General features: G+C 40.3%; 1 protein-coding gene across 3 annotated transcripts; it reads right to left on the reverse strand.

Moving 5' to 3' along the window:
- On the reverse strand, positions 1-27,371 carry tbc1d30 (TBC1 domain family, member 30). 3 transcript variants are annotated; one of them, XM_039792075.1, is made up of 14 exons: positions 26,669-27,371; positions 22,580-22,744; positions 14,712-14,773; positions 14,353-14,418; positions 13,417-13,542; positions 11,607-11,792; positions 10,867-10,936; positions 10,002-10,100; positions 9,552-9,720; positions 8,886-8,991; positions 8,690-8,796; positions 7,703-7,842; positions 6,288-6,509; positions 1-2,235 (listed from the first exon to the last, which is right to left on the reverse strand). In XM_039792075.1, exons 1-14 carry the CDS (start codon positions 27,168-27,170, stop codon positions 974-976), a joined length of 3,282 nt encoding a protein of 1,093 aa, XP_039648009.1. In that variant the 5' UTR covers positions 27,171-27,371; the 3' UTR covers positions 1-973. The 3 variants fall into 3 exon arrangements, with proteins under 3 accessions (XP_039648009.1, XP_039648010.1, XP_039648011.1); XM_039792076.1 differs by lacking the exons at positions 22,580-22,744; positions 26,669-27,371 and adding an exon at positions 18,240-18,788; XM_039792077.1 differs by lacking the exons at positions 22,580-22,744; positions 26,669-27,371 and adding an exon at positions 16,233-16,434.
- Between the last annotated feature and the right edge of the window lie 551 nt (positions 27,372-27,922).

The raw sequence follows: 27,922 nt of genomic DNA on the forward strand, positions 1-27,922 counted from the left end.
TTATTCTGCCTTTATATTTATTCACACCGCAACGATCAAACAAAAAGGCCAAGCTGGTCTCAAGAGTAGCATTCCCATTCACACTTAATTCATTATTGACAGAGATATTACATGCCTCATGTTCAACAGCCAAGTTACAGAGAGTAAAGAAGAAAAGTGCTTCAGGACATCAAACATTTTAAGATTGGGTTTAGGGGCACACACTACCTTTTTATTATTCTTCATTTACAGGAATTCTTAGGTATCTCTTGTTTCTTGGGTTACTTTTTTAAATACTTGGCATAGAAACAACTGGATGGCTATTGTGTAACCTCATAGGAAAAAACATACTTCATCATGTTGCCACATATGGTCCATGAGTCCAGAAGTGAGCATTTGTTCAGGTCAGAGTCTCTTCATGTTTTAGTGGAGGGAGTATTCTTTTCTCAAGGTTCAGTTCTTAAACCATTATTTAGGGACACAGATCTCCAGCACAAATGCAATGTACCTTTTTAGAAAGTTCTTAAAACATAGTCCACATCTTATGTCTCATCTTTTTTTTATTGTGCATCCATTATGGTCAAGTAAAACTGTATAGGCCTCTGTAAAGGGCTAGACACTGTGATGGTCCAATAGTTCTGTGTTGTGTAGCTGTACAGTACTAATGCGGTTGAAACAATTAAAAAAAAAAAAAAAAAAAAGTTTCCTTCACAATTAATAGTCAACTAGTTCTTAAATGTTTGTCTGTAATGGCTTGTGAATTTCAGGATGACCCCTTTATTAGGTGAACCACAATCTTCACATTTCAACATCAATAATCAAGTGATTTCTGCACACATCTGAACTTTACATTTCTACAACTTTCAGTCTACTTCAAATAAGATATGGGTTATTTTCTTGATATGCAGGAGGCAACACGGTGTAGCTATAGAATGATTTTTTTATATCATGTAACGACGGTGTTTCTAGCATCAGTTCAGAAGTGCAAAGGTCTTCATCGGCTCCCGGTTGTACCGGCAGCACTACTACGATTAAGGTTGCGGCTAAGCTGAGGGAAGTGTACTGTGGGTGTTCTGGACGTTGGACCGTAGAGGCCGAGATTTCTGGCTGCTGCCGATTTCCTGGGCTGCTTCACGCTAGGGAACGGGGAAAAGACCTGCTGTTTAGCAGTGGAGGACGAGAGCGCTGGGGTTGACGGGGAGGAGGATAAACGAGATCTGGACGAGGAAGAGATAGAGGAAAGTGAAGGAGTGGAGGGGGAGGAAGTTTTGTAAAATGTGGACGATGCGGAAAGAGTGAGAGAGGAGAAGCAGTCAGCTGAAGGGGATGATGGGAGGCAGGATGTGGAGCTTGGCGCTGGGGTGGAGGGGGGTGTAGGAGAGGACGAGCAGGACGGACCGAGAGAAGCCAATGTAGGGACCGGAGAGGGGGACGGACTCAGGGTGGAAGGTGAGGAGTTGAAGGAGTGGTGAGGTGGAGGTAAAGCGATGGAGGGAAAGTGTCTGTCAGAGGCGGTGCTACTCTCTGAACCTGAGGAATCAGACTCTTTGTGTCTGTTTGAGGATGGCGGAGGAGGGAGAAGGGGGACTTGGGGTGCAGGTTTAGACTCTGATATTGGGGGTTGTGTATTCGGGTTTGCGTTGTTGGGGGAGGTCAGATTTGAGTCATCCTCTAGATCCAGGGAGTCCAGTTGCACTACCACCTCCGCAACTTCTGCTTCTTCTGTCCCATCTGCCACCTGTAGAGCATCTTCACACACTGATGCTGTACCAGAGGGATCAGGAGACGGAGACACAGAGGAGTCACTCCCCTCTTTCTGCTCCTCGTCATCTCTCTCATTTTCCTCAATCCTCCTCTCCTCTTCACCAACGAATCTCGCCGATCCTCCTTCTTCCTCCCTCTCCTCATCATCTTCCCTGTCCTCTGAATCTCCAAAGCCCAGCTGTGCTCGCGCCCTGGCTATATTCCTTCGATGTACCCGGACGTGAGCGCGCCAGGGCGACCCTGCTTCTCCTCCAGAGCTCCCTGGAGAAGCAGTACTGTTGGAGAGCAGCGAGGCACAGCGCTGCCTGGCTGGGGAGCCCTGACTCTGGGACAGAGAAGCAGGTCGGGACCCTGGTAGTGTTGATGTGCTCGTGGATGTGGGTCTGGAGCACCAGGGATCTCCGCGTGGTTTCCGACCCAGAAGGAGGTGATTGATTACTGAGCTGGAAGGGTTGAGTTGGGAGGGCAGGACACGGGTGGCGGGGCACTTGTCTGGTGGGGAGATGAAAGGTGAGGAGAAAGACACAAAACACATTAAACCAGACAGAAATGTCATTTTAAAAATCATTTTATGAGTTTAAGTGAATTTATAAACTGGATCTTTAACCTACAGTGAGATAGATTTGTCTTTAACTGAGGTTACAGTGACACAGATCATCGGAACTCAATTACCAGCAGTCAGCGACATCTTTGAGGCCCGATGCCGAAGCAGGGCCTCAAAGATGACATCACACCGTGACCCAACCCACCCTGATTCAGATTCAGGACCATACAAGCCCGGACTACAAGACGTTTCTTCTCCCGTGCAGTAAAACTGTTAAATGGTTCCTAGTGTCATATCACAATTCATCAAACCAGTGTTTACACCTCTAAGTTATTTATTTATTTATCTATTTATTACTGAGGCTGCTAACTAATCAGGAATGTGCAATACCTACTCCGTTATCTGTAAAGTCCATTATCTACTGCTAGGACTTTTTCACTTCTTGCTCTCATTCAACTGCCTTTTTAAAAAAAAAGGAGGAAGGGAGTACCAATGTAATTTCGTTGTAATACTGTCAGACAGTGATGCAATGACAATAAAGCTTCTTATGAAAGGGAAGTGTGTTTTCAACCAGTTCAGTTAACCTGAAGAATCTAATTTTTTTTGTTAGCAAACTACAGTAAATAGCAATTAAGATATCTTACTGTATGTTACATTTAATCAAACTTCTTCACTGTTACTGTGTAGGTGGTGATGGCGCAGTGTGGGAGATCTGGGTTCGATTCCCACTGCGATACATCAACCAATGTGTCCCTGAGCAAGACACTTAACCCCTAGTTGCTCCAGAGGCGTGCGACCTCTGACATATATAGCAATTGTAAGTCGCTTTGGATAAAAGCGTCAGCTAAATGACATGTAATGTAATGTAATGTAATGTAATGTAAATCAGATCAGTTCAGTTACCAGTAATCAGTTCAGTAACTGAGTATGGTTAACTGTAATAATTGTTTAAAGAATTATCTTTTATAACAAATCGGCTATTGTATGAAATCTAAAATCTATCCTAATTTACCAAAGTAATGTAATGTGTTAGGACAGCTTAGACTTGAAAGGGGAAAGAAGGGGAATGCAGCAAAGGGGCCGCAGGTCAGAGTTGAACCTGCGGCCGCTGCGTTGAGGATTAAACCTCTATGTACGGGCACCCACTCTACCAGGTGAGCTAACCAGGGGCCCTAATGTGTTTTAACATTAAAAAACATGGTAAATTTATAGTGATGTAAGTGAAAATAACAAATCATCAAATTTGAGAAGGTGTAACCAGCAAATAATTGTTATTTTACTTAATAAATGATCCTTGAACAATGTATTTATACTTCAACATTTTCAGATTGCTTTCCTTTTGATTAATTCATATATGAACTGTATCAGCATGACAGTCGTCGCATACATTTCTCATTTCTGTTACAGCCAGCTGTTCAGAGCACCTCCATCAGACACCAGAGGGCGTACAAAGTTTGTTTTTGTTTTTCTCTGAAGGATTTATCATCATGGCTCTCCCAGGATGAGACAGTAATTACACTAGCAAGGTTTATACTGTATTCATTTCTCTCATATTATATAACATGTAGAGTAATATACAGTATTTTCGCCCCTTTTTCCCTGATGTCAGTAAACTATGTTAATGTAAACATGCCTTTATAAAAAGCTTATTACTGAGCTTTACAAAGTGTGTTTACATGAGTGATGATTAGTGTGGCAAGAGAGTTAGGAGTGTTTTTGAGTGTGTGCACAGATGTTTGAATCTGAAAGAGAAAAAAATTATCAAATCTCAATTCAATACTGTTATACAATCTTCACAAATTCTATGTTAGCATGAGATTGGAGGAGCAACAAATAGAAGGAAGTAGAGGTTGCTGATGAAATGTTAGTGATAGGAGTTCGCCCCAAACCAGAAAAAAAAAAAAAACTCCAGCATACAGCCAAAAAAAAAAGTCTAACATTTGGAGACATCTGTCACTGCTGAAGACATCCTCAGCGTTTTGTTAAATTAAACATTAACGGATGCTTCCCAGAATTATAAGCGCATTAAAAGCACACAGTGATTGGTCATTATTAAGTGAAGCATGATAAAAACGTTAGTGTACTGTATACAGTAGCTAACAACGTTAACACAACTGTAATTTTCCAGCACTGAAACACATGTTTAAGTTATACAAAAGTTGATTTATGCATCTGGTGGACTTGTCTTATGTACAGTGACAGGAGTCTCCAAATAAATATTTACTGTAGAATTTAGCTGGTTTATTGAACACCATCACCATGTCCCAGCTAGCGGTTAAATCAATTGATCAAATTAAAGCAGGAGAGTGTAGCAGCCGTTTCAAAAATGCTCTCAAAATGCCAGTCACAGTCTGCAGTACTCCTCTCATTTGACCGCCGTCAAAGAGATGCATCTAAACATTCTTACGTTTTAAATATACTACATTTAAAATGGTTCTGAACACTGCAGCCACGTTGCTGTTTTACAAAGTGACTCCTACATGTATGTGCATCCTCCAGCATTTTGAGAGCATCAAGAGAAAACTCTCAATGGTTAAAATAAGCATGAGAGGATTTGTACACCTTTAAATCTCAAAAGTGAATTTTGTAAGCTGTACAAATTGACTATGCACTTGTATAGAATATTAACTTTTTTTTGATTGCAACAGTTTACAATTTATTCTTAACCCAATGACAAAATAACGCCAAAATTTTCCTATTTACATGTTGTGATTTGTATAGTCACAGCGTGTACAAATAACAAGGTCACATGAGACACAGCCATCTTCTAACCGTATACATACTGGGAACTATATTCTCAGAAAGGCGAAGCACTGCTACTTCTGCTACTTGGGCGGAGTGATATCACTCCAACTCTCCGCTCCTCACCACGGGGCTTCTCAGGTGCTGCGAGCATATCACTCCGCCCAAGTAGCAGAAGTAGCAGTACTTCGCCTTCTGAGAATATAGTTCCCAGTTTGTATACAGTTAGAAGATGGCTGTCTCTCATGTGACCTTGTTATTCGTACACACTGTGACTATACAAATCACAACATGTAAATAGGAAAATGTTGGCGTTATTTTGTCACTTATTGGGAGCAGTAGGCTAGATGGAACCGGTTACCTCCAGGATCTGTGCTAAGCTAGGCTAATGGTGGGTGCATTAGTTAAGACACGCACGGAGATGAGAAGGGTCTGTATGTATCTAACTCTGGGGGATACGGTGAATAAGCTAAAGTGCCAATAAGTCGGCGTGTTCCTTTAAATTGGAAATCTGCTTGGGAACCCATGGTAGACGTAACTTATGATGTGGTCTACAAAAAGATTTTACCAGCGTACAGCACCATCTTCTTGAAATCATTCATTACTTTAACTGAATCATTAAAGACCCTCAAATCAGCCCCAGAACACCCAGTTTGAGACGACCCTTTGGTCCGACACCAGTACCGTCAGGGTGGTGGTCGGTACTATCGCTGGGTCTGTTGGGATGCTCCTGAGGTCCCCCGGCACTTGTGGCCACTTTGGATCCCGGTCCTACGAGTCACACATCATCATCAAACATCTAACTTCCTGCTGTGTGCATGTGTTTCTGTTCTTCTACCCAGGAAGTGCTTTGTTTTTGCATGTCTTGTGTTTCTTAGCATATGCTCACAGTTATTAAAGAAGGCGCACCACCTTTGCTTTTTTTGGACTTTAATAAAAGACTTGGACATTTACTGTATGGTCTATTCATTATTTTTGTTTTTAAATCATGCCTGTTAATAGGTTTAAACAATAAAAAGGTTTCTAATGGACATTATCTCTAAATGAAATGAGGTGGAGCATTATCAAATGTATAATAAAAAATGGAAATGACCATAAGTCCATCAGTCGCCCCACTGTCCTAAAGTGTTTTCTAATGTCATTATTTCAAAAACAATGAACGGAAAAGGCAGTTGTAGTCTGTAAAAATTAAAATGGGAAATTGACTGTCAAGTTATGATTATGATCATTTTTACTCTCCTTACCCCCCCCCCCCCACCTGTGCGTATGTAGAGTTGCATAGCCTGCTCCTGCTGCCGCCTTTTGATGCGCGTATACTGCTTCTTCAGGGCGTAGATGTCGGTGCTCATTCTCTCCATCATCATGCTGTTGATTGCGGCTTGATGCTCCGCCCTGGCACCTCCTCCAGCTCCTCCTCCCCCTCCAGCTCCCACCGCTCCTGGGCTCAGCTCTGCGATGTTTCCCTGCTCTCCTCGCTGGTCTGGAGGTAGAAAGAAGAAGAAACGCTGATGTCATGACCTCCCAACATTAAACTCTTTTCCCACTTTGCTTATGTGCCTACACTTATTTCTGCTTGTTGGATTTATTTCATGACTGGGATTTTGGCTTTCAGACTTTACGACTGACAGACAGAAATGAAGAGATTTAAAGATTAGAGTCAGGGAAACATTCCAGCAAAATACACAAATCACAAAAAAGCTCCTTTTCTTACTTCTTTGCTTTCATCCCCTTAAATCAAGATCAAGTGCCACATAAAAAAAATCGTCTTGATGCTATCTGAGGAAGATGGCAAAAGAATTTGCAATGTTGTTTTATATTTAAAAGACCAAAATGCTTCTTAAACTACATACTGACAGTTTTCGCAGACCAGTAATGCATTCAGTCTAAAGTTACAATTTTCAAAGACTTTGGGTCTGATGAAAACATGCCAGCAAAATAACTTCTCTTTTTTCCTCTAATGGCATCATCAACAGTATGCTTTAAGACAAAATCAAAACATTGAAATTACAAAAGTGCATTTTGTCAAGATGTTTGACATTCACGTAACTGAAGTTTGTTTTTTGTCTTCAGCTCTACAGGAAAAGGTCAGCGTGTTGGAAGTTATTTTTTCGATCACTTTGTCTTCCTCCTTTTGTGTTGCAAAGACCAAATCCGACCCAGCAGCACACAGTGTAAGACGCACTGTATGTGTAGCTTGGCGGTTTAGGCCGTTTACTGTAATTATACTGTTGTCTCAGAATGACTGTGGTAATGATTTATTGATGTTCAGTTGCTAAACTTAGCTCGTAAGAATAAGCCCTGTTTCCCTTTTGAACCAGGTCAACTCGGTTGTAAGGGGATCTGAAATGGAACACTCATTTCTATCTGAAGTCCTTTTTAAACCTCTCTGAAGAGCGACAACCACTGCTTCAGATCTTAACCAATGTTTTTAACTAATTCCCTCAGGCGGTTTGTCTTTTTTTCCCATCTTCAGAAGAGCTGCTGAAGGAGGAGGAAGTGGGGATCTGTCTGGAGGAAACAGATCAGAGACAGTTTGTACTTGGAGTCAAATTGAGGGCAGAACATGAGGATTTGGGGCGGCGGCTTGTCTTGAGCCACTTGGCTGCTGTCTCTGTATACTCTCCACTGGCTGCCATTGAAATCCTGTGTAGTAATCCATGTGGCTGCACTGACCTTTGAGATGTTTCTGGTACCTCTGCAGCTCGGGGGCCAGTAAGCCCCCCAGGGGACCCAGGCAACCGAGCGCCGTCACCACAGAGTCTTCATCGTCCATGTCGGCATCGTCATCGCTCTCCCAGCTGCCCAGACCGCCACTACAACAAGATACTAACATCATCATCACTGCCACATGCTCCCATCACCACCGTCTCGCACATACACAGGGTGCGATTTGTGATGGGGGGGGGGGGGCGGTTCCTCCCTTTTAATACCATGGATATATTGCCACTCAGCTAACCATGCCAAAACACTGAAATACACACTTCAAAATTCAATGAAATAATCTCAAAATACACAGTATAAAGAAACATTGTTTCAAAGTGCCACTAGCGGTCAAATACTCCACAGGGTTCCTTTAAGGCCAGTAAGCTGTTGTTGAAATCAAATGAAAAGCACCAGTGTTTATTTATTCAGTCCCTCCAGAAAAACACGATAATGCGATCGCATAATTCAATGCATAATCAACCAAAGTCCGCATATTTATGCGGGGGGCGCATTTTTTCAAATATGACGCACTTTCGCCACATAAATTGCCGATTTCCGCGCAAAATATGCGGGCCTTGCATGATTTCATAATCCCCGCATTTTCGTTGCTAAAAAAGTCACATATCTTAGCAGAAAGTTGAAAAATGTTGCGTTTACTTCACACAAGAGCAGCCATTTTCCCCTGTTGCCATGGGAATGTTATGAAGTGACGTAATTACGCGACGTGAACATCATCGAAAAGCAGGGTGTTGGAGGAATCACTTTTTTTTCCTCTTTTTCATCAAACCGTAGTTTTTGCAAGTTCCCGCAATTTCATTGCATAAATATCCTGCATATTCCATCGCATTTTTTAAGAAAACGTGCCGCATAATCAACGATTTTTGCCCGCAACAATCACAAACAATCCGCATTTGTCTGGAAGAACTGTTTATTATACTTTCTGAGTGCGGAACAAACCTGGTACTGGTTTTGACTGACGTAGGGAACGGAGTGATGTTGTAAGTGTATTTCTCTCTCAGCTCAGCCAGTTGAGGGAATGGAAAAACTGCCATGGAGTAAACCTCCTGAAAAAAAGGTTAACAACGCATACATCAATTTAAAGACCATCACTCAAGAGGTTAAAGAGGGGTGAGCGGTTTTATTTAACCCTTACCTGCATGAGTTCAGGGGGATCAATGAGGTTGTTCTCCAGCATCTCCTGAGTGAGACAGCCCATGGTGCTGTAAAACTCGTCTGCTGTGTGACAGTACTCGATCCTCCTGGACAGAGACGACAGGGAGGAAGACGAACACGCTGTTAGATGCTCAAGATGATGAAGAAGAAGAAGGCATTTCGACTTCTACATTCTAACATGTACTGCTTTAGTATTATTATCAGTTAAAGGAGTAGTGTTTTCAATTTAGTAATAATTACTATTAAATGTAATTAGAGTTGATAGTATTATAGGTTTAGCATTACTCTGGGTTTCAGTGGAATTTTTAAGTGCCCTGTGGTTCAAAATCTGACTAGAACAAGACTGAATAGCAAATATTTTAAACTTTAGTGCGTAACTTTTTGATATTAATGAACGTCCGTTACATTTAAGCCATCGCCAAATGAGTTGCTACAAAGCTAATTAAGACTATCAGCTCCACACAACTCTCTCTGGATTTCTCAGTATGGCTAGACAGAAACTACGCACTATAGCTTTAACAATGAATATATTTTTTGAATGTTTGAGCATGAAAATGATTACATTTAATGTTGATAAATAGCACAAAACAAATGCACATTTAGACACACACGAGTCAAATCCTTATTTTTGTAATGGTCCACTCACTCTCCGAGTCTCTCCCAGATGGCGAGGGCGACCCGAAACAGCACCTCTGAACCCTCAAAGAAAACCGAGTCCCAGATCTTCAGCACGGTGGGGGCCGGCAGGCAGGTGGCGAACATGGTGAGGAACCACTGCATGGTGAACACGTTGGTCAACGGAGGCTCGTAGCTGCCTGAGAGAAAACAGTGTGTTATTTGGGATAGTAGGGGAGTTATACACAGACAGACATACACACGCACATATATTCACAGAGACATGAACACACAACAGTTGCCCATTTTGCTTCTATGCATAAAAAGTAAAACATGAAAATGATTTACAGAAGATGCTGTTCTCTCGCATCATTTAACAGTTAAAGCAGCATCAGGTAGCTTTGCATGCTGTTGGCACCGATTGATACACCAGGTAGCAGCATTTCTGTAAACTCTGACACACAAACACACAGATTTGTACCTCCAGCCTCTCTGTTGGCAGCTTTCTGAAGATGGGAGAGATGCTGGGACAGTCTAGGCAGCTTTAGACGCAGCAGGTCTCTGAACACCGCCATGTCCACTGACAGGAGACAGATTACATTAAAACACTAAATTGGTTTAGGAGTCAACATGACGATGACCTGACAGTGTCAAAACTGTAGATGTTCATTTTAATTGACGCTGTAACAGTCTGATGGTTTGCTTTGATGAATGAGCTTTTTCATCATCAGATACCGATACCTTCCAGATCACAAGTACTAGATCCTTAACTAAAGCAATTCTTTTTTTTATTGATTAATCTCAAGCTTTATTTTCTTGATTATTCGATTCATATTTTGGTCTACAAAATGTCAGAAAGTAGGGGAAAATGCCCATCACAACTTCCCAGAGCCCAGGTTGACATCATTGAATTACTTGTTTTGTCCAACCAACACTCCAAAACCCAAATTTATTCAATTAAATTTAGAAATCCATCAAATAGTCACATACAAGAAGCTTGAATGAGCAAATTGTGTTGCATTCCTGCTTAAAAATGACTTATTAAAAATGACAATTATTGATCATCAGAATTGTTGCAGATTCATTTTCCATCAGTTGATTAATCATTTCAGCTCTAGATCAGAGGGATTCTAATACAGTGATCTGTCTCAAATGTATCTGCAACGTAGAAACGACATATTTTTACTGAAAATAGACAACTAATTCTGTACTTTGTTTATACAAAATGATGGAACTTGTAGTTTCATTCTGGGCTGAAGTTGTTATAGTATGTGCCGTCCGTTTTGTTTCATCTTTTTCAGGATTGTCTTCAGTTTTAAAATGAATCAGCGTGTATGTGTGTTTACCTGACAACGCTCGCAGGTTGTTGGCAAAATAACTCTCAGGCAGCACTTTGTCAATCAGATAGATCATCACCTGAATATAGAGGAGCGGAAAAACACAGTAAATCATTATTCAAAGGGGGCAGAAAGCAACGTAGAAACTCCACTAGGAAGGAACCGTTTTATTCCATTGACTTCTAGTGCTTTATATCAAAATGATATAAAGACACCCCCTTTTTCAAACAGCATACCTTACATTTTGAGCATAAGTCTACATTCTAAGGTGAGCAGCTGCATCACAGGTTCTAAGCAGAAAGGCCTGGAGGAAATTTATCAGAAGCTGATGCTAAGAAGGGTTGAATCTATCCTGTCAGATAGTTCTCATCCCTTACAGGCTGAATTTCAGATGTTGCCATCTGGATCACGCTTTAAACTCCCAAAATTAAGAACCAACAGATATAAACACTTGTTTGTACCTGCAGCCATTCTACTTCTTAATTCTATAAAGAAACATAGATACATAACTTATTGACTTACTATTTGTTGATTGTTAACTGTTTTTTATTATTTTAACTATGCCTGCAAGGTAGGCAATCTCTGTATTGTGTGTGTGATTGTGTGTGATTTGTACTATACTATCTGCTGCACAACAAATTGCCCCATTGGGGGACAAATAAAGTAACTTGACTTGATTCATTTCACTCAGTCTTAGCATGTTAATACTGTTGCTGTGTGTGTGTGTGTGTGTGTGTGTGTGTGTGTACCTTTAGTGCATCGCTCTCATGGCCCTCTGTAACTTCCAGTATGAGTGCAGCCAGTACGTTGAATCCTTGGCAGTATCCCACACTTTTATTCCAGCGGGCGTACGCCAGCAGCACCCTCTTCAGCACCACCCTGTCCTGCTCCCCCTCCTGGCCACAGTACGAACTGCAGCCCGTCCTGTGCAGGTCCTGGACATAAGAAGGATGTACAGTATGGATTATGTAAGGGTTAATGCCCGACGAGGTGTCCATTGTCAGGTATTAATGGACGACGGCGAGGCGTGCGCGGAGGACGGTTGCCTCCGCCGAAGTCAGTATTGACAGTATGTTGAACAACAAGACAAGCTAGCTATCCAGCCATGTCATTGTCCCCAAAACAATATAACGACTTTTACGAAGAATTTGATCCGCGATGTGTAACGTTACTGTCGGCTGCAGCTGCGCAGGCTGAAGCAGCGAGCTGAGCAGTGAACGGGATGTGAGATAACGTTATTCGCTGTGAAACAAAGTCAGTCCAGAGGGCCAGTAGAACTTACTTCTTGCAGCCTGTGTGTTTTAGCACCATCCTGTGGTGTTCAGAGGACGATTTGGAAATAATAAATCCACATTTCCTTTTTGATTTAATGTAGCGCATTCATTTAGAACAGTAAACTGTCAGTTTCACCGAACTCCTTTAGTAGGTGTCCTATATCACTTTTTAATGGACACCCTGCAGCCAATCAGAATCGAGTATTCACCCAGACCATGGTATAATTCATTACAAGTCCGCGCATTAACTGGATGAGTGAATGATCCTTTTATGCATTAAGAACTTTGCCCTGTTGATGGAAACAGCAATTACTCTGTTGAATCTCTGAGTCACTGAGAAATAGAGCTGCAGTGTTTCCATGATGCAGTCATCCCGTTCTCTGAAGCACAGTCATTGGTAAACATCCTCTACCGGACATTGCTCTTCCTCTTATTAGTAGGATATGCTCATACACACTCAGTAGTAAAACATCAAGGAGGGCTATTGATCGGAAATTATATTGTGTGTCTATCATTGATGAAAGTAGTCATTACTGTGCACGTCCTGAAGATCACACAGTTCAACAGGTTCAGACTGCTGTGTAAAATAGCTTGTTGTTTGTTTGTTGTTGAAATGAAAGCCTCTTTTTCCTGGACCAGAACGTTTAGCCCAATATTTCAGAATCATATAAGGCTATTAAAATTGAATTTTAGATGGTCAGTGTTCTCTAACTAACTAAAACCAAAAAGTGTGACAAAATAATCTCAACTCAAGGTCAATTGAATGCCTTTTCTGGAGCTTTTATACAAATCTTACCGTCTTCAATAATGAATGCAGGCTGTTCATTAGTACATATGCATTAACAACTAGGTACAATACACCTGAAAAGATATTTTATAGTGTGAGGAGGAAACCAGCAACATATGAAATAATTTGGGGCTCTTTGTTTGTTTCCCAGTTTGTCTTTCTCATGTGTATTTCTACATGGAAAATGGCTATTTTGATTGAATAAAAACATCTTCAAAAAAACCGGGGTACAATACACAACAATGACCAATATCATTCTAAACAGGCTGCAGTACCAGTATTGTACTAAAGAATGAATATGTTTTGGTGAACCTGAACAATCTCTACATCTCAATCTGCATGCTATGGGAAAAGGCTGACGCGTCAACACTGTGCTGCTAACTCAAGGCACACACTAACACTCAAATGCTCACTAGCCCCGTGCGTGCATAGACACACACTAAATGTTCACATTCATCTCACCCCCAACACCCCAACACAACAATACAATCTGGTTACCTTGACGATTTGGATGCCGAGGGAGTCATCATCAGGGTTGCTACGCTCGTTAAATGCGAAACGAAGCGTCTTCTCCCAGTCAATAGAGATACTGTGGAGGTACTGGTCTGCTAGCGTTAGCCAAACCTGCAAAAAGACAACAGCCGCAGATACGCAAGGAACCACATTACTTCTAGAATAATATAAATATAAATATAAAATAACAGCTGAACTAAACTTAGAGGAGAAATGGTCCAAATATCAGTACAGGTTTCCATTCACTGTCCCTACTGAGTCATCTAAAGAAATATTTAAACTTTCCTAGTTTACTTTCTGCAATATTCTCAGGTCTCTTTTGCCTCCAGCACTTGTGTAAAAGGCCCCTTGTTGACAGTGATTCATTTTGTTTTGCAAGTTCAGGACACAAGACAAGATTTCATTGTTCATCTCCCCTGATAAGATGAAAGTAATCACTTTCATTTCCCAGTTCTCTTCTCCCAAGAGATGAAGTTATTATGATGTGAGATGAATGGAGCATTGTAGACAAAGCCTCTGCATATTGTTCCTGTAGACAATGTGGCCTTTCTCAAGACTGTACAACTGCTTGCATGTTGGCAATAATAAAGAAACACACTTTTCTTGTAATCGCACAACTGCGTCATCACTTTCTTTAACAAAAAAAAAACCTCTGGGTTCAAAACAGAGGCAAACAAAGAAAGAGACATACATAAGGTCTTAGTTAATCAAAATGTCTTTTTTATATAGGAGATATTTCTGCCCCAAACAGAACAAAGGTTGTTGCTCAGAGTTTATGCAGACATTTACTGAACATGCAACAATTACAAGGATGCAATAGGGCTGCTAGTTTTACTATTTCAAAATACTACTTACATTTTATTCTGGGAAAAAGGATTGTGCCAACAATGCCATATGTTATACTTAGTTTAAGTGACATACCCTCTTCCTCCATTCCTTTGGTATCCCAGTAGGGAGCCTAGCCACCGCTTTAAGGGCGTCGTACCACTGTGGGGAAGAAAATACACACAGTTTTATGTAACCGTATTATTAACCAGCGCACTAACACTCAGGCCACTGTGATATTAATAATGAATGTATAATGCTATATTATTTACTGTTGTTAAGAGGAAAATAGATCTTCAGTGCTTAACAATTACCACATTCATTCTCACACTAAAATGCATATAAACACACAGCATTAGATCAACAGCTTAAAGCAATAACAAAACAGTAACAGACAAATTGGAGCATGTTGAATTTCTAAACTGAACCGAGGGGTCGTAGCATATGTTTCTTACCTGCTGGAATCCATTCTTTCCCAGCGACGGTTCGATGGTAAACTTCAGCCTGGTGTCAACTCCTACAAACAAACAAGAGACACTGGGTCAGACTAGTCTGGAGCCAGATCTGGGTTTGCTAGCATTGTACAAGATCCTAACGTTATTCTATAGTATTCACTATGTATACTAAGCATCTTTGACATCTTCTATCTTATCTAGAATATAATGCAACTGTGAAATCATAACATTGTAAGAGAAACAACACACAACGTAAGCCTCATGTGTGTCACTTGGCCCCTGCCAGTGCTTCACTGATTTTAAACATAGCTTCACTGGTGCAGAATATATTGTGATATTGTCACTCAATGTGGAAGAGGGGAATATTAAGGAGATATTCAGACTCGTCCTGTACATCAAATGGCATCAAGCAGCTTTTGGTTGACCAGAATGATGAGGCAGACTAAATATAACAGAAGGAAATGTATGACACCAAGTTCATTTTTAATATAGGCCTATGTCTCAAACCAAATTTAAATTAATTCTGTATTAATACCTTTGTACTTTTACTTAAGTAAGACTTTGAATGCAGGACTTGCAACCGAATATGTTTACACTGTAATGTTGCCAATTTTACATGGATTATCAGACCTGATCTGAGTTGGGTTGAGGGTTGGTGGGAGATTTGGGGGGAATTGATATGCCGTTTCAATTATGCTTCATTCACCATTGTCTGTAGAACATATGTCACTTATTTTGAAATTTAAATTTAAAAAAATGGTTTTTACATGGATTAATTATCTGAGTACTTCTTCCACCCCTGCAGCCTGCAGAACAGACGCAAGGCATTATATCCATCATATCAGACGGGGAGGACACTGACCAGACATGACTTTTTTAAGATAATTTTTTTGGGCTTTTCCATCTTTAATTTTGATAGGGCGCACAATGAAACACAACAGGTTTAAGGCTATAGCTTTCAAATTAAAACATTAGATTTTTGAACAGAGTTTGGGGAGACGCTTCACTGAGTCGTCGCTGTCCATTTCCGCGTGGTGCTGAATCCGCGTTTAAATCTCTCGCTTCACTGGAAAAACGATTAAAATCTCTTTGCGCACACGCGCACACACACACACACACACACACACACACACACACACACACACACACACACACACACACACACACACACACACACACACACACACACACACACACACACACACACACACACACACACACACACACACACACACACACACACTCTCTTTCTTCAGAGAATATTGAGGGTAGTAGGCTAAACCCCCCCTCCCGAAGACCAAACGGAAATGAGACTTTGATCTGAAGTTAAGACGGAAGGTCCTGACATGTTTCGGCTCTGGGCCAACAGCGGCCATTTCTCTCTCTCCTTTCCCTCTCCAGCAGAGCCTCCGGAGGATTGGTCTGTCTCTCAATCGGCAGCCGATTGCACAACAAGTACGAACAATTCAATGTCCGCCACAATAAAAGTCCCTCGCGAAAAGACAAAAATGGGTGTTTAACCTGCGTGGTCCGCCTCTGTCTTTATTCCCTGCGCCATGAACGTCGCTTTTATTCTGCGGTTTCCTCTCAGAGCTTTGGGAGAGGATTAACACGGAAAGCCCTCCTACTGCCCTGTCACAGATTAGACCAACGCAGCTGATACCAAGCGTGTATTTATCCATTGGTGACGCCCGGAGGCTGCAGTCCAGCCTAATATGTGATAGTTTAAAGCACCGTACCTGGGGTGACAGAGCTTTCACCATTGCAGCCCCCCCCTCCCCCCTCCCTCTGGAACTCCCTACCCATACACATCCGTGACTGTACTGACGTGACTGTGCTTTCCACATGCAATAGTCTTACATTTCTCACCTGATAGTTACTGGTTTTATTGTTTTTAATTGCTTTTAATATGCTTGTTTTATGTGTTGGTTTTATTGCTTAACTGTTTTTAATGTGCTATATGTGCTGGCTTTACTGTAAAGTGTCTTTGAGTACCATGTAAAGCGCTATATAAATAAAATGTATTATTATTATTATTATTATTATTATTATGAATCTCTCCAGAGGTAAAATTTATTGAAATTACACAAACTAGAGGATGTATAGAGACTACTGGGAAAGAGAGGAGGAAGAAAAGGAAGGGAGTAAAGGAGGGAGGAAAGTATAAAGAAAGGAAACAAGGAAAAGGGAAGGGGAGAGAGAATGATAGGGGGAGAAGGATGTGAGGGAGGAAGGGCAGATGGAAACAAGGAAATGAGGACAGAAGGTAAGAAGAAAGGGAGAAAAAGAAGAGAGGGGGCTGAACTCTTCATTCAAGATGTTCAGTCTTGACGACTGAAAAGCAGAAACAAGCAAAAACACGGTTATAAACTAAGGCTAAAACAAAGGATAACCTCTATACTTTGCACATTAAGTCGATTTTTATCATGAATACACAAGATGAAAGCTTTCGTTGGGCTGTAATGAAGTCGATAATGCACACATAACTCTGAGTTAACAGATAAATATCTGGGACATAGATTGAATTTTTTGCTGCGTTGTCATTGTCACAAAACATTAGGTATATGCAGCGTGCCCTCCAGTGTTCTTTTCTTCATTTATGAATTCTAGATGTATGGCTGTCATGTATCCAAAAAGATCTTGTATGTACGTACTTTGCATAAATACAAACAATAAAAAGGGTGTTATATTTCTCAGTCATTTGACTGATAGTGTATATGGGACCAAAACAAGAAATCAAAACGCACGCCAATCGAAAAAAAAAAAAAAAACAAAAACTATTCCTCCTCCCGATTATGCGGCCGGTGTGATGCATTATCAGATGTATAAAAACCAAGCCTCACTGCCTTGTAATGCTCTCATGATTTGATTTGGAACACACTGGAGCTCAGATTAGTTTGTTTACAATGAGCTCATGTGACACCTTTAGGGTCTTTTGGGGAACTTGGATCTTTGGGATAAAGCCAATAGGATGCATTCATGAAACTATTTGTAATATAGCAAAACAAAAGTAATTTACCAGCTGAAAATGTGAACAGCCGATTATGCACTTTCTGGGGATATAGTATACAATATCTATCAGCTTATATCAGGCCATAACTTCTTTAAAATGTTATTGGTGTTAGGATTAGGCCAGATACATTATGGTTTCATATATCAGCCATCATTTTGATAATTTAATATAATAACTTTTAAGCATTATAAGTTGCTCAAATATGACAATAACTTGCCAAATTTTAGGAACATAAGTTGCAGCATTACAGATGCAGCCTATTGTAAATAAGAGCAGGTCTGTTAAAGCAGTAAATAAAAGGGAAATGAGAGTATAAAGGAAATAACGTGTAGGGGCGCAGTAGGCAAAACTGTGCCACTATAAAACCATGGGCTTACATATAATTTGCCATATTGACCTGAATAATATATCTTGGCATTATTTCCGGTGTGGCACTTCAGTTTCCTGATATTGTTAAAAGCCATTGAACAACGCAGTGCCTTTCCACCCCATATAGACCTATTGCTAAGTGTCACCTGGCTCTAAGGTGCAGAGCAGCCGGGGCGCGCTCCTGGATATCCCGTTCCGTTTCTTCAGGACGTTGCTGATGATGTTCCCGACCCCTCCGGATCCCTGCTGCCGCAGCTTCGCGCCCGCCCTCGGCCTCCTGCCGGCGGCGGGGAGTCGCCCCTGCCTCATCGGGAATCAAACCGCCCAACCCGTTCAGTCATCGGTTTGTCCCGGTTTATTAATCCTTCCTTTTTACGTCTTCCTTGGCGACGGAGAGTTCTTCCCGATAGCCAGGGACGCAGTTGTTCCTCTAAACGCTCTCCTCCAAGACGTTTCCAATCAATCGATTAAAGTGATCACCGTGTTTGAAATATTTTCAGGCGGTAGCTTGTTTCTGACTCATGGCCGAAGAAACCCCGGACCTTACACGCATCATTCTGCGGCACAGCAACGTCCAGAAATAAAATATGATTTAGAAAATAGCCCATCAGTTATAGAGGAAGTATCTGTTTGTGATGCTTGTGCTCGGTTAGTGCTGCTGATGCTGCACACCTCCGCATCCTCCTCCGGTTAGGCGTCACGGGGAGGAGGGGCGAGGATGGAGGGATGCGGTAGGATGGAGAGACGCGTGGGGAGGAGATAGACAGGGATGAGGTAATGGTGGAGGAAAAAGATGAGACAGAGCAGGGGTGGGCTTTTGTTTCCTTAATCGAAAAACTGAAGAAAAAAAAAAAATCAGACTAAACGGACTCAGGGATCATATTTAAACAAGAATCTACTCGAAATAAAAGCTCTACAGTCTGGCTGCATAAAATCTGCTAAATGTGGTTATTCTTTTAAATTAAGTAGATTCACAGCCAAATGGCTGACTGGGTGAGTTTTATCCACTGGTATACAAATGATTGGGTTAACAAAAATTGGACAAAATGACAGTGAAGTAGAAAAAAAAAAGTCCAAACAGTAATAGTAGAGAGAGCTGTGAAGTGGACTAGTTAAACAATATAAATTATTATTATTAATCATGGATATGAATAATTTACAGAAAAGTCACAGCCAAGGTGACGCACCGAAGGGTGGTTCATTCTAATAACTTGTTTTTTAGATGGAGAACTCAGCCTGGGATTTAGACAAGAAATGTTACCCCAAAAACATAGCACCATACTTTATAAAATATCAGCAAACCATACAAACCCGAAACGTTAGGCCCAGTAACCACTTCACCAAAAAAGGGAGAGCAAAGAAATAATGTTTGCAAACTAAATCGATGATGCATGACATTATGATTCAGTCTTGCAGGTGCAGTAAGGGCTTCCTGAATGGAAGAGTGGATGTCTGAATGACTTTTAGAATCAATATCTGCAAACAGCCTTGATGATGATAAAAAAAAAAAGGCCTTGATGATAATTTTCCATAACCATCATAATAAATGATCTTGTGTGTAGAGGTTTCAAATGGATGACTGCTCTAATAACTCATTTGTTTTCCATCGGGACAATATAGACCTACTTATTCCATCTTTAGGCTACTGTAAAATGCAGAGACCTGTTGCAACTCCTTCGACAGAGGTCAATAATAGAGATCATTTAATGCCCCTTTCAGGAAACAGCAAACAGTACTTGAAGTGAAAAGAAATACTGACCTGTGTTTTATTGAACTGCTAAAACTCCAATAGGCAATATATTTTATATAACCATGTAACATGAATCAAATAAGTGCAACTAATTTGTATCAATGTTCCCTGCACACAAAGCTCAGACACATATTCTGAAAAATCACTTTGATTCATGCCATTGTCAAATGTCTAGAACTTTTCCAGAGGGAATTTAAAGGTGCTGTAGGTAGGACTGTGAAGATCCAGGACTCAGCCAAAAAATGTGAACATCGACAACTTCTCAGTCCCTCCCCCCTTTCTGCTAAAGCCCCAAACGGTCTCCTAATCCCCTCCCCCACAACGGAGAATGAATGCATGTACATGAGCAGTGACTGACACGCAGTTAGACGCTCCCCCTGGCCATGATTGGTGCATCTGAACAGGGAGCGGATGGATTTTTGCAAATCACACTACAGGCTGGTGGTGGTGCCAGAGGAGCCGGATTTATTTTTAAATTACCTGCTTCATGTAGCCTGACAAGCCAGACCCACATCCAGATGTTGGGTCTGGGAACTCACCAATGACGGAGCTCAATCCGAGGGGCGGGATAAACGGTTGTCTTTCAAATTCCCTCTGCACGCAATAGGATAGCGCTACAACCAGGCAGAGCAATGAAGAAGGAAGAGAAGCTAGTTGATAGATTAAACTTTGGCCGTATCCAGTCGGCAAAACTCCGAACACATCTTCCTTCTTTAAGAATGACTTCAGTGCCGTTCTTTGTTCTTTTCTCAAAGAAAAGCTTAACTCCAAGTCTTCCAGAAGACCGCTGTTCCCAGCAGCAGCAGCCATAAGCCCCGCCCACCCACTCTATACACGATGTGATTGGCCTGACCAGAGTTTGGTTTTTCCAGCTCGCAAGTCAACGGAGAGTTGCTAGAACCACCTGGCTGCAAATTAAATTTGCTGCCGCTAGGGAGCGTCTAGATTTCTAGGCTATGCGTCATGTAGTTCTACTGGAACATAGGGTCAGTTTCAGCAAATATGACAGAAAGTTTGTTTTATAAGTCTTACCTACTGCACCTTTAACAGATGGCTTGTTAACTTGTCAACAGATCTCTAGCCAATTAGGGACAATTACAATCACAAATTGCAGTTTTTTTGTGAAGTAATAATCATGAGGTGAAAATGGCGACGTCATTCAGCCCTAGAAAGTAATAAAATGTTGATACAGGCAGCTGCTTGGCTAATCATAATCTCAATGATTGGAGTTTACAGCTTGGCATTTTCTATGTCATTTGCCAGGTGGAGGCTGTTACAGCATGCAAAAATAACAGTGACAGGCAGTGTAGCCTCTGCAGCCATGTTGGCTCTACTGGTTATCCTGGAAATATTGGCATAACCTGGCCATAAACTCGTGTGTAAATGCCTCATTACAATAAAACCCATATACTGTGCCTCCTTGTGAGCCATCATGCTGCATGTTAACAAAAATTTAAAGTTAACAATCAAAGCAAAATAACCACATTAGACCTAAATTCCTTTTAATCCCTGCTCTTTTTTTCCTTCATATCTGGAAAGAGTTTAAGAACAAAACTGGAAAAACTCCAAGCACCTGTAGAGAGAGAATCCTTTCTGTACTTTCATTATGAGAATAAAAAGGCTGATTATAAGGCGACATTTTGGAACTCCTAAAAAAAGTGTTTGATGACAAGTTACTGTAAATGTTTTCATTAAAATGAAATCATTCTCAAATATGTTGACATCCTGGATTTAACGCTATTGTTATTCTCCCAAATTCCCAATAAGTATAGTCTGGATATTTCATTGTGTGTAAATCATTCAAAGGAATGAGGCTTAATTCATAATCTCTTCCTTGTAAATATTACCTTTGTAAACCATGTTTGCAACATCTCTTATGAAACAGAACAGTCAAACCGAAATCATTGTACAGGCTGTTTTGGAGTAGCAGCGTCGGGAGATATGAAAATGAACATATTATTCCCACATAGTCGTCATGTGCTTTGGGTCTACTGTATGTCACAGGCGATTATGTAAATTTGAGTTATTTTCATACTACACATGATATGATAGCTAGGACAGGGTCCTACTGTATATAGTGTGCAAAACTGTAACTCTAGCTTGCAAATGCATTCAGCCTTTTGTACTTTAAAGTTATTTCCAAATTTGATTACTCTGGATTTTTTAGCCGGTTATGGTTAGTAGATCTTATCAAAGAGTTGTAGAAACACATGAAAGCATAAAAATCCAAGACGTAAAAAAGGAATCTAGTCTCCAGTTCTTTTCTAAATTACCTCATGGTATTACACAGCACTGGACTTCAAAATTGGATTTCAGGGGAACTAAATTTGATCAGGCCAAACTAACTTTGTTTATGAGATTATTTTGCTTCCACAAACAATATGAATAGGTCTTGTAAGTGTAGTTGCTGTTGTTTAGTTTTTTCTCAGACAACCAAAACTAGTTAAAAGAGGAAAACCTACGACCACAAATATATTTTTGACTGATAAAATGTCCATGTGCAGGAGCTCATATGTTGTTAACTTACTTGATTAAAGTATGGGTTAATATGAAAGTATAGACTCTGCAGTTCAAGCCTTTTAAATGCTCATAAATCACTTTCGATCCATTTTACTAAAATTCCAGGCCTCCAAGAGCACTTGGGAGTGTCTAAGAATACCTCCTGCTGAGAGTTACCACGGGTCCTGTAACATTATTTTTATTTGTTTAAAAGCAAGAAGAACTGTATATTCTTACGTCGTTTTTGTGAGACAGCTTGAAGACAAGCTGTGATAATGTCGTAGTTCTTCTGCAGTTTGTGGCAAAGTCGGTCCCGTCTCTTCAGCTGGCGAAGCAGCTTGGCCGACTGCAGGCCTGTACGATATCGGACCTCCTGGATGATTGACTGCAGCTCCTCCGGGGCTAAAAAAGAAAAGAAAAAGATACAAAACACCGAAATATAAGAGTCTTAGTGTCTAAAACTGATATAAAAGCTCTTTTCCACCTCGGAAATTCCAAATGAATAAGTAAAAAAAAAAAACCCGCACTTAAAAGCATCACTAATTTTTTTTTTCAAGTGAATATTGAAATTAAAAAATACACAAATACATGCAACTGATTACACGTGCCATGTGATATGTAAATATGAGAGCCAACTTTAATCTCTATAAAAAGGTACTATTCAAAACAATATTTGCGATTCCCATATTAGCTCAGGAAGAGTGCAAAAGTATTGTGAAAAAAAACCTCCTCAGAAATTAGATTCCTTGATAAAATATTATTTTGTTTCAGGCTCACAGCACAGACATATATTTATTCAGTCTAAAATATGATGTATTCTAAATAAAGCTACTTTATATAGTTTGAGATGGCATATCATGTCTCTGCACACTGTAGATCAGAATATCACAGCCATTTGTCTGTTTTCTCACACACACACACACACACACACACACACACACGGTTTAGGTTGAAGAAAATCTGATTTTAAACTGAAGGTGACACAGATCTGAGGGACAAAGATCACCACTGTTTTTGTCATTTTTCTTGTAAAATAAAAAGGCTAACTGTTGTGAATTGTGTTCAAATGATGGTTACATTTTGAGCACAGATTTTACTAGGACAATTTAACTAAAGAAAAAAATAATATAAACTTTAAAAACAGAAGAGCACAAAAATGTAAACACTAAGTAATAATGGGAAATACATAATAATAATAATAATAATAATGATAATAATAATAATAATAAAATCAACTTAATCAAAATCAAATGGTATACTCTGTATTTTGACCCAATATTGTTGCTCTCACAGAAATCAATGGATTTTATAATTAGTTAATCATTTATAACAAGTGAAAATACCATGTATTTGCTCATCACAGCTTCGAAAAAGTGCGTTTTTATTGCTTCATTTTACATTATTATAGCTTTAAATTAAATTGGGAAAATGAACATCGAACAGACCCAAAATGTTGTAAATTAATAAATATTCAAGCTGTAAAGACAGTGTGAAGGAGGTTTATTCAAGTTGCACTTCCATCTGACCCATTTGTCACATTTTCAGGTGAGCAGAGACCTTTTCAGGTTACATACCTTTAAATCACTGTTAAATATTAAAAAAAATAAGCAATTTGTCCAAGCAATCACATTGCATGGGCATCCATCATAATTTCTCATACTTTAAAGACTAAACATTTAATCAAAAATAATGACATAATCAATAATAACAAATAGTCCTAGTTGCATGTCTATATCAATATCAATAATGAAAATCTTTTCAACTTCATTTCCACCTTGCTTGGAGGTCGACTTTTCATGTTACCACTCCTCTACTAGGAGGTCAAAAGGTCATGATCATTTGCAGCAGCAGGTCTCAATCAAGGACACTTAGGAAGAGCACTAAGAAGCTTCCTTACTTATTATACCACACTGCTGACCATCCACCACATTTTAAATGTTTACCAAAGGGGACCTAAACTTCACAGTGAGCGCTTAATCCCTGACTGAAGATTAGAAGACGTATACACACATGCTTTAGCTGTTCTTTGAGGCATTATCAGAGCGTTTCCTCTTCCTGAGTGGCAGCCTTCGGCATTGTTTAACTTGACCGAGCCTCACGAGTGTGGTGGGCAAACACTGAGCTCACAGGCCTGGCCGTGTTTACTGTAGGATTCCACTTTAATGGCGGAAACAATGGCACCGTGGCACTCAACAGCCACATGCCTTTCATGGATCCGAGGCAACACCGTAGAGAACACATTGAGGAGTAGTAAATGAGCTGTCTCAGTGTTTGTGTATGCGAAGGTCTGCATATACTGTGAGGATACCTGTGTCACGTGAAACTAAACAGTGGGTCTGTTCTTCAGCCAGTTTGGCTTCTCCTGATATCTGATAACAGTGAACACTTGTAGACTTCCCAGCTACATATCTTGATAAACCAATAACTTACAAATAGGCATGGGCCGGTTACCGGTTTCAAGGTGAAAAAGTCACAGTTTTAAAACCACTAACATTTTCTGTCATACCGCTCCTAAGGTATGAGCTGTTTTTTAGGAGTCTTCAAGGACAGAAAGTGCAGTTTAGTAATCCCTCTCCCTGACAGTGTGCAGTGTGTTTAAAAATTTCAAAAATAAAACATTTTAAAGCTGTAATTGTAATACGTGAAACCGTGATATTTTTGCTGAAGGTTATCATACCGTGAGAACCTCATACCGGCCCATGACTACTTACAAAAAATGTATTTACCATTCAATACAGACTCATCTCATTGAATGAGCAAAATGAACTATGGTGCATTGGAGTCTCAAGTTATTAAATTTCTTTCCTACTGTTTGCGGTCGGTCTCAAAGATGACTTGTAGGTAAAGAAAAAAACGTCTCTGATTTACAACTAGCTGATATGTACTGGTAAATTAAATGATTGGATCATTTATTAGGCTACCTCTAGTCATGGCAACCACGGGGCAATTCGATTCAATTCATTTCATTTGTTATGTTTTCCAGGGATGCCACAGCCCCTAAACGGACCCAATTAAGCGGATGAAGTGACCAATGCACATTAAATACAGTTTCTTTGTCGATGTCATGATAAAATTCTGTGTTTCTGCTAGACATTACATCTATTGAGTCATGGCTGGCCACTGACTCCCTTTTTAGCACCACAGCGATTCCATCTGTATGATGAACATTTGTTGCGAAATCCGACATTTGATAACTTCAGCCGCTACCATGTTGATGGCAAACATCTACAAAGTCCCATTGTATCAAGTTCAATCAATATAATGAACTAGTAGCAAAAACATACCCTGTGCTGGGGATTGTATTACAGAAGTTGTATAAATGTCAGTGGATACTCATCTCATACTCATAATTAGAGGAGTGTGAGATGAGAGGTCTATCCTATTCTATAATATTTTTTACAAATTCTTGATAAAAAAAAGTAATCATATCTATTGCCACTTTTAAACAGATTAAAGTATTCAATTTTTTTTTTAAAAAGGATGCCTCATGTATTAGACAAATATAAAGCTCACAGGCGTATTTTAAATATCAAAAGTAACATACCATTATTGCCATAAACCCATTAGCTGACTGATATATTGTCCACTAATATAATATCCAGATGTCAGCCCTAAAAAGATGGGTACAAATCTGCTACATTTATGAAATGAAGAGCTACACTTGTTCATTTTAATTGTTTTTAATTAGCAATAAGGCCTTTAAAATTAAAGCAAAAATAACTTGTTTTACTTATCAGAGTTTAGGTGTTTTCTACTGATCTGAGGGTCTAAGGCCAGAGAGTGTTTGCATGTTGTATTGTAAAGCCCTTTAAGGCAACTTTTATGATTTAAAAAGGTCCCATTTTGTAAAAAGGGAGATTTCCAAGACTTTGATTATAAAGCACGCCAAGTTGCTATGTAAATATTCAGAAACTGTGCCTTAAAATGAGCCTTTGTGATAACTACAGTATGCTACTGTAGGCAATATTATGTGTTGTTATTCCCCGGCTGCAATGACGAGAGCAGATGACCCGGAAACGCGGACTAATCAGAGCAGACTGGGCTTTTTGGGTAGGTGGGTTTAAAGAGACCCGCACTAAAACGGAACTTTACAGACAGAGGGGGGAATTGAAACAGACAGTATGAGAAAAAATTATGTTTTTTTTTTAACATTAAAGCATTAACCCATGTAAACATGTTGTAGTAGAAACCCAAAATACAAGTATGAACCTGAAATTGAGTAGGAATAAAACAGTCTTGACTTAGCCAGATGCTGTCAGTTTGCCAAAGGAGAAACAGGACCTGTCAACGCCCCTGAACACAAACACCCATGCCCACACCCCTCACCTTTCTGGGCCAGGTAGTTCATCTGGTGCCTCCTGGTGTGCTTTTCCTGGAGCTCCTGGAGGAAGCTTGACCCGGAGTTACTGCGGCCCAGAAAAGCATCCGATCCGGATGCCTCCGTGGAGCTGTCCCAGCTGTCCACATTCCTCCTGCTGCCTCCACTGTACGTCTCATAAAGCTCCACCAGCAAACAGTCCACTATGGAAGACCTCATAGATTTGAGTCCATCTCCCTGGGACTCAGAGTCGCTGTCACCGGCCGTGTTGCCCCAGTGAGTGCCGGGCGGAGCTCCGTTCTCGCTGGTGGGGACCTGCTGTTCCGGAGGTGATGATGTGTCATTAGATGACTCGGCGGGGATCGTCCACTGCTGGAAGTCGGAGAAATCATCCTGGAGGCAAGCGGCAGAGTTGACAAAAACGCCGCTCTCGTCCTCGGAAAACACGCCGCCGTCGCATATGTCAACTTCCAAAAGTTCGTTCCCGTTTAATTTCACCTCCGACGCCATTTTTTCTTTAATAAATAAACTCCGTTTAGCTGTTTATTCTATGAAGTGAGCTGTTATTTTTTTTCCCTCCAGACAACATAGTAGAAGAAGTTGCCAAGTTTTCTTTGAGCGTCTAGAGGAGGATAGAGTTCCTGGAGCACTCCATTCCTCACCTCAGAAAAGGTAGACCCGTATGACAGCTTTTAGCTTCCTATCGAAGGTTCCGGACTCGAGTTCCTAAACCCCCCCCTTTCCCAGTCTGAACAATAGGCCGGCCCACTCTGGCTAAATTTCTCAACGGCTGCAAAACTTTCTTCAGGTTGCGCGACAGGTGCTGATGGATTGACCAATCACGGAGGAGACAAAAGTATATCGACCAATCAGCTTCCTTGTTTTTAGCACTACGCTAGGAGGACAACAACGTTCAAAATATTTAACACAACTGGAAATATCATAAATATGACAAGAAACTTCCACTGTAGGCTCAGATGATTTTATTTTACATTTTATCATTAATTTTTGATTATATTTTGTATTATTGAACTGAAATCTTCAAAGTAATTAAATCAATGTAGCTTAGTGGAAGTAGAAGTAGCCGAAAATGGAACTACACAAGTAAACTACAACCACTGCATTTATTTGACAGCTTTAAATACTTTGCACATACATTTTTTAATACAAAAATATAGGCTACATCAACCAATGAATAGGCTATTATGTATTAATATTGGTTAAGCTACCAGCAGTGTATTTACCAGCTGCAACATTAAAGT

Source organism: Perca fluviatilis, chromosome 23 (assembly GCF_010015445.1).
Source record: "Perca fluviatilis chromosome 23, GENO_Pfluv_1.0, whole genome shotgun sequence".
NCBI lineage: Eukaryota > Metazoa > Chordata > Actinopteri > Perciformes > Percidae > Perca > Perca fluviatilis.

Bases quoted from the DNA above. Each gene is read 5' to 3' on its own strand.
- tbc1d30 (XM_039792075.1), bottom strand. From the start codon at position 27,170: ATGGCGTCGGAGGTGAAATTAAACGGGAACGAACTTTTGGAAGTTGAC. The intron at 10,937-11,606 runs GTACACACACAC...CTCTATATTCAG, and splicing joins ATGAGAGCGATGCACTAAAG to GTGATGATCTATCTGATTGA. The intron at 2,236-6,287 runs GTGGGGGGGGGG...TCTCCCCACCAG, and splicing joins GCAACTCTACATACGCACAG to ACAAGTGCCCCGCCACCCGT.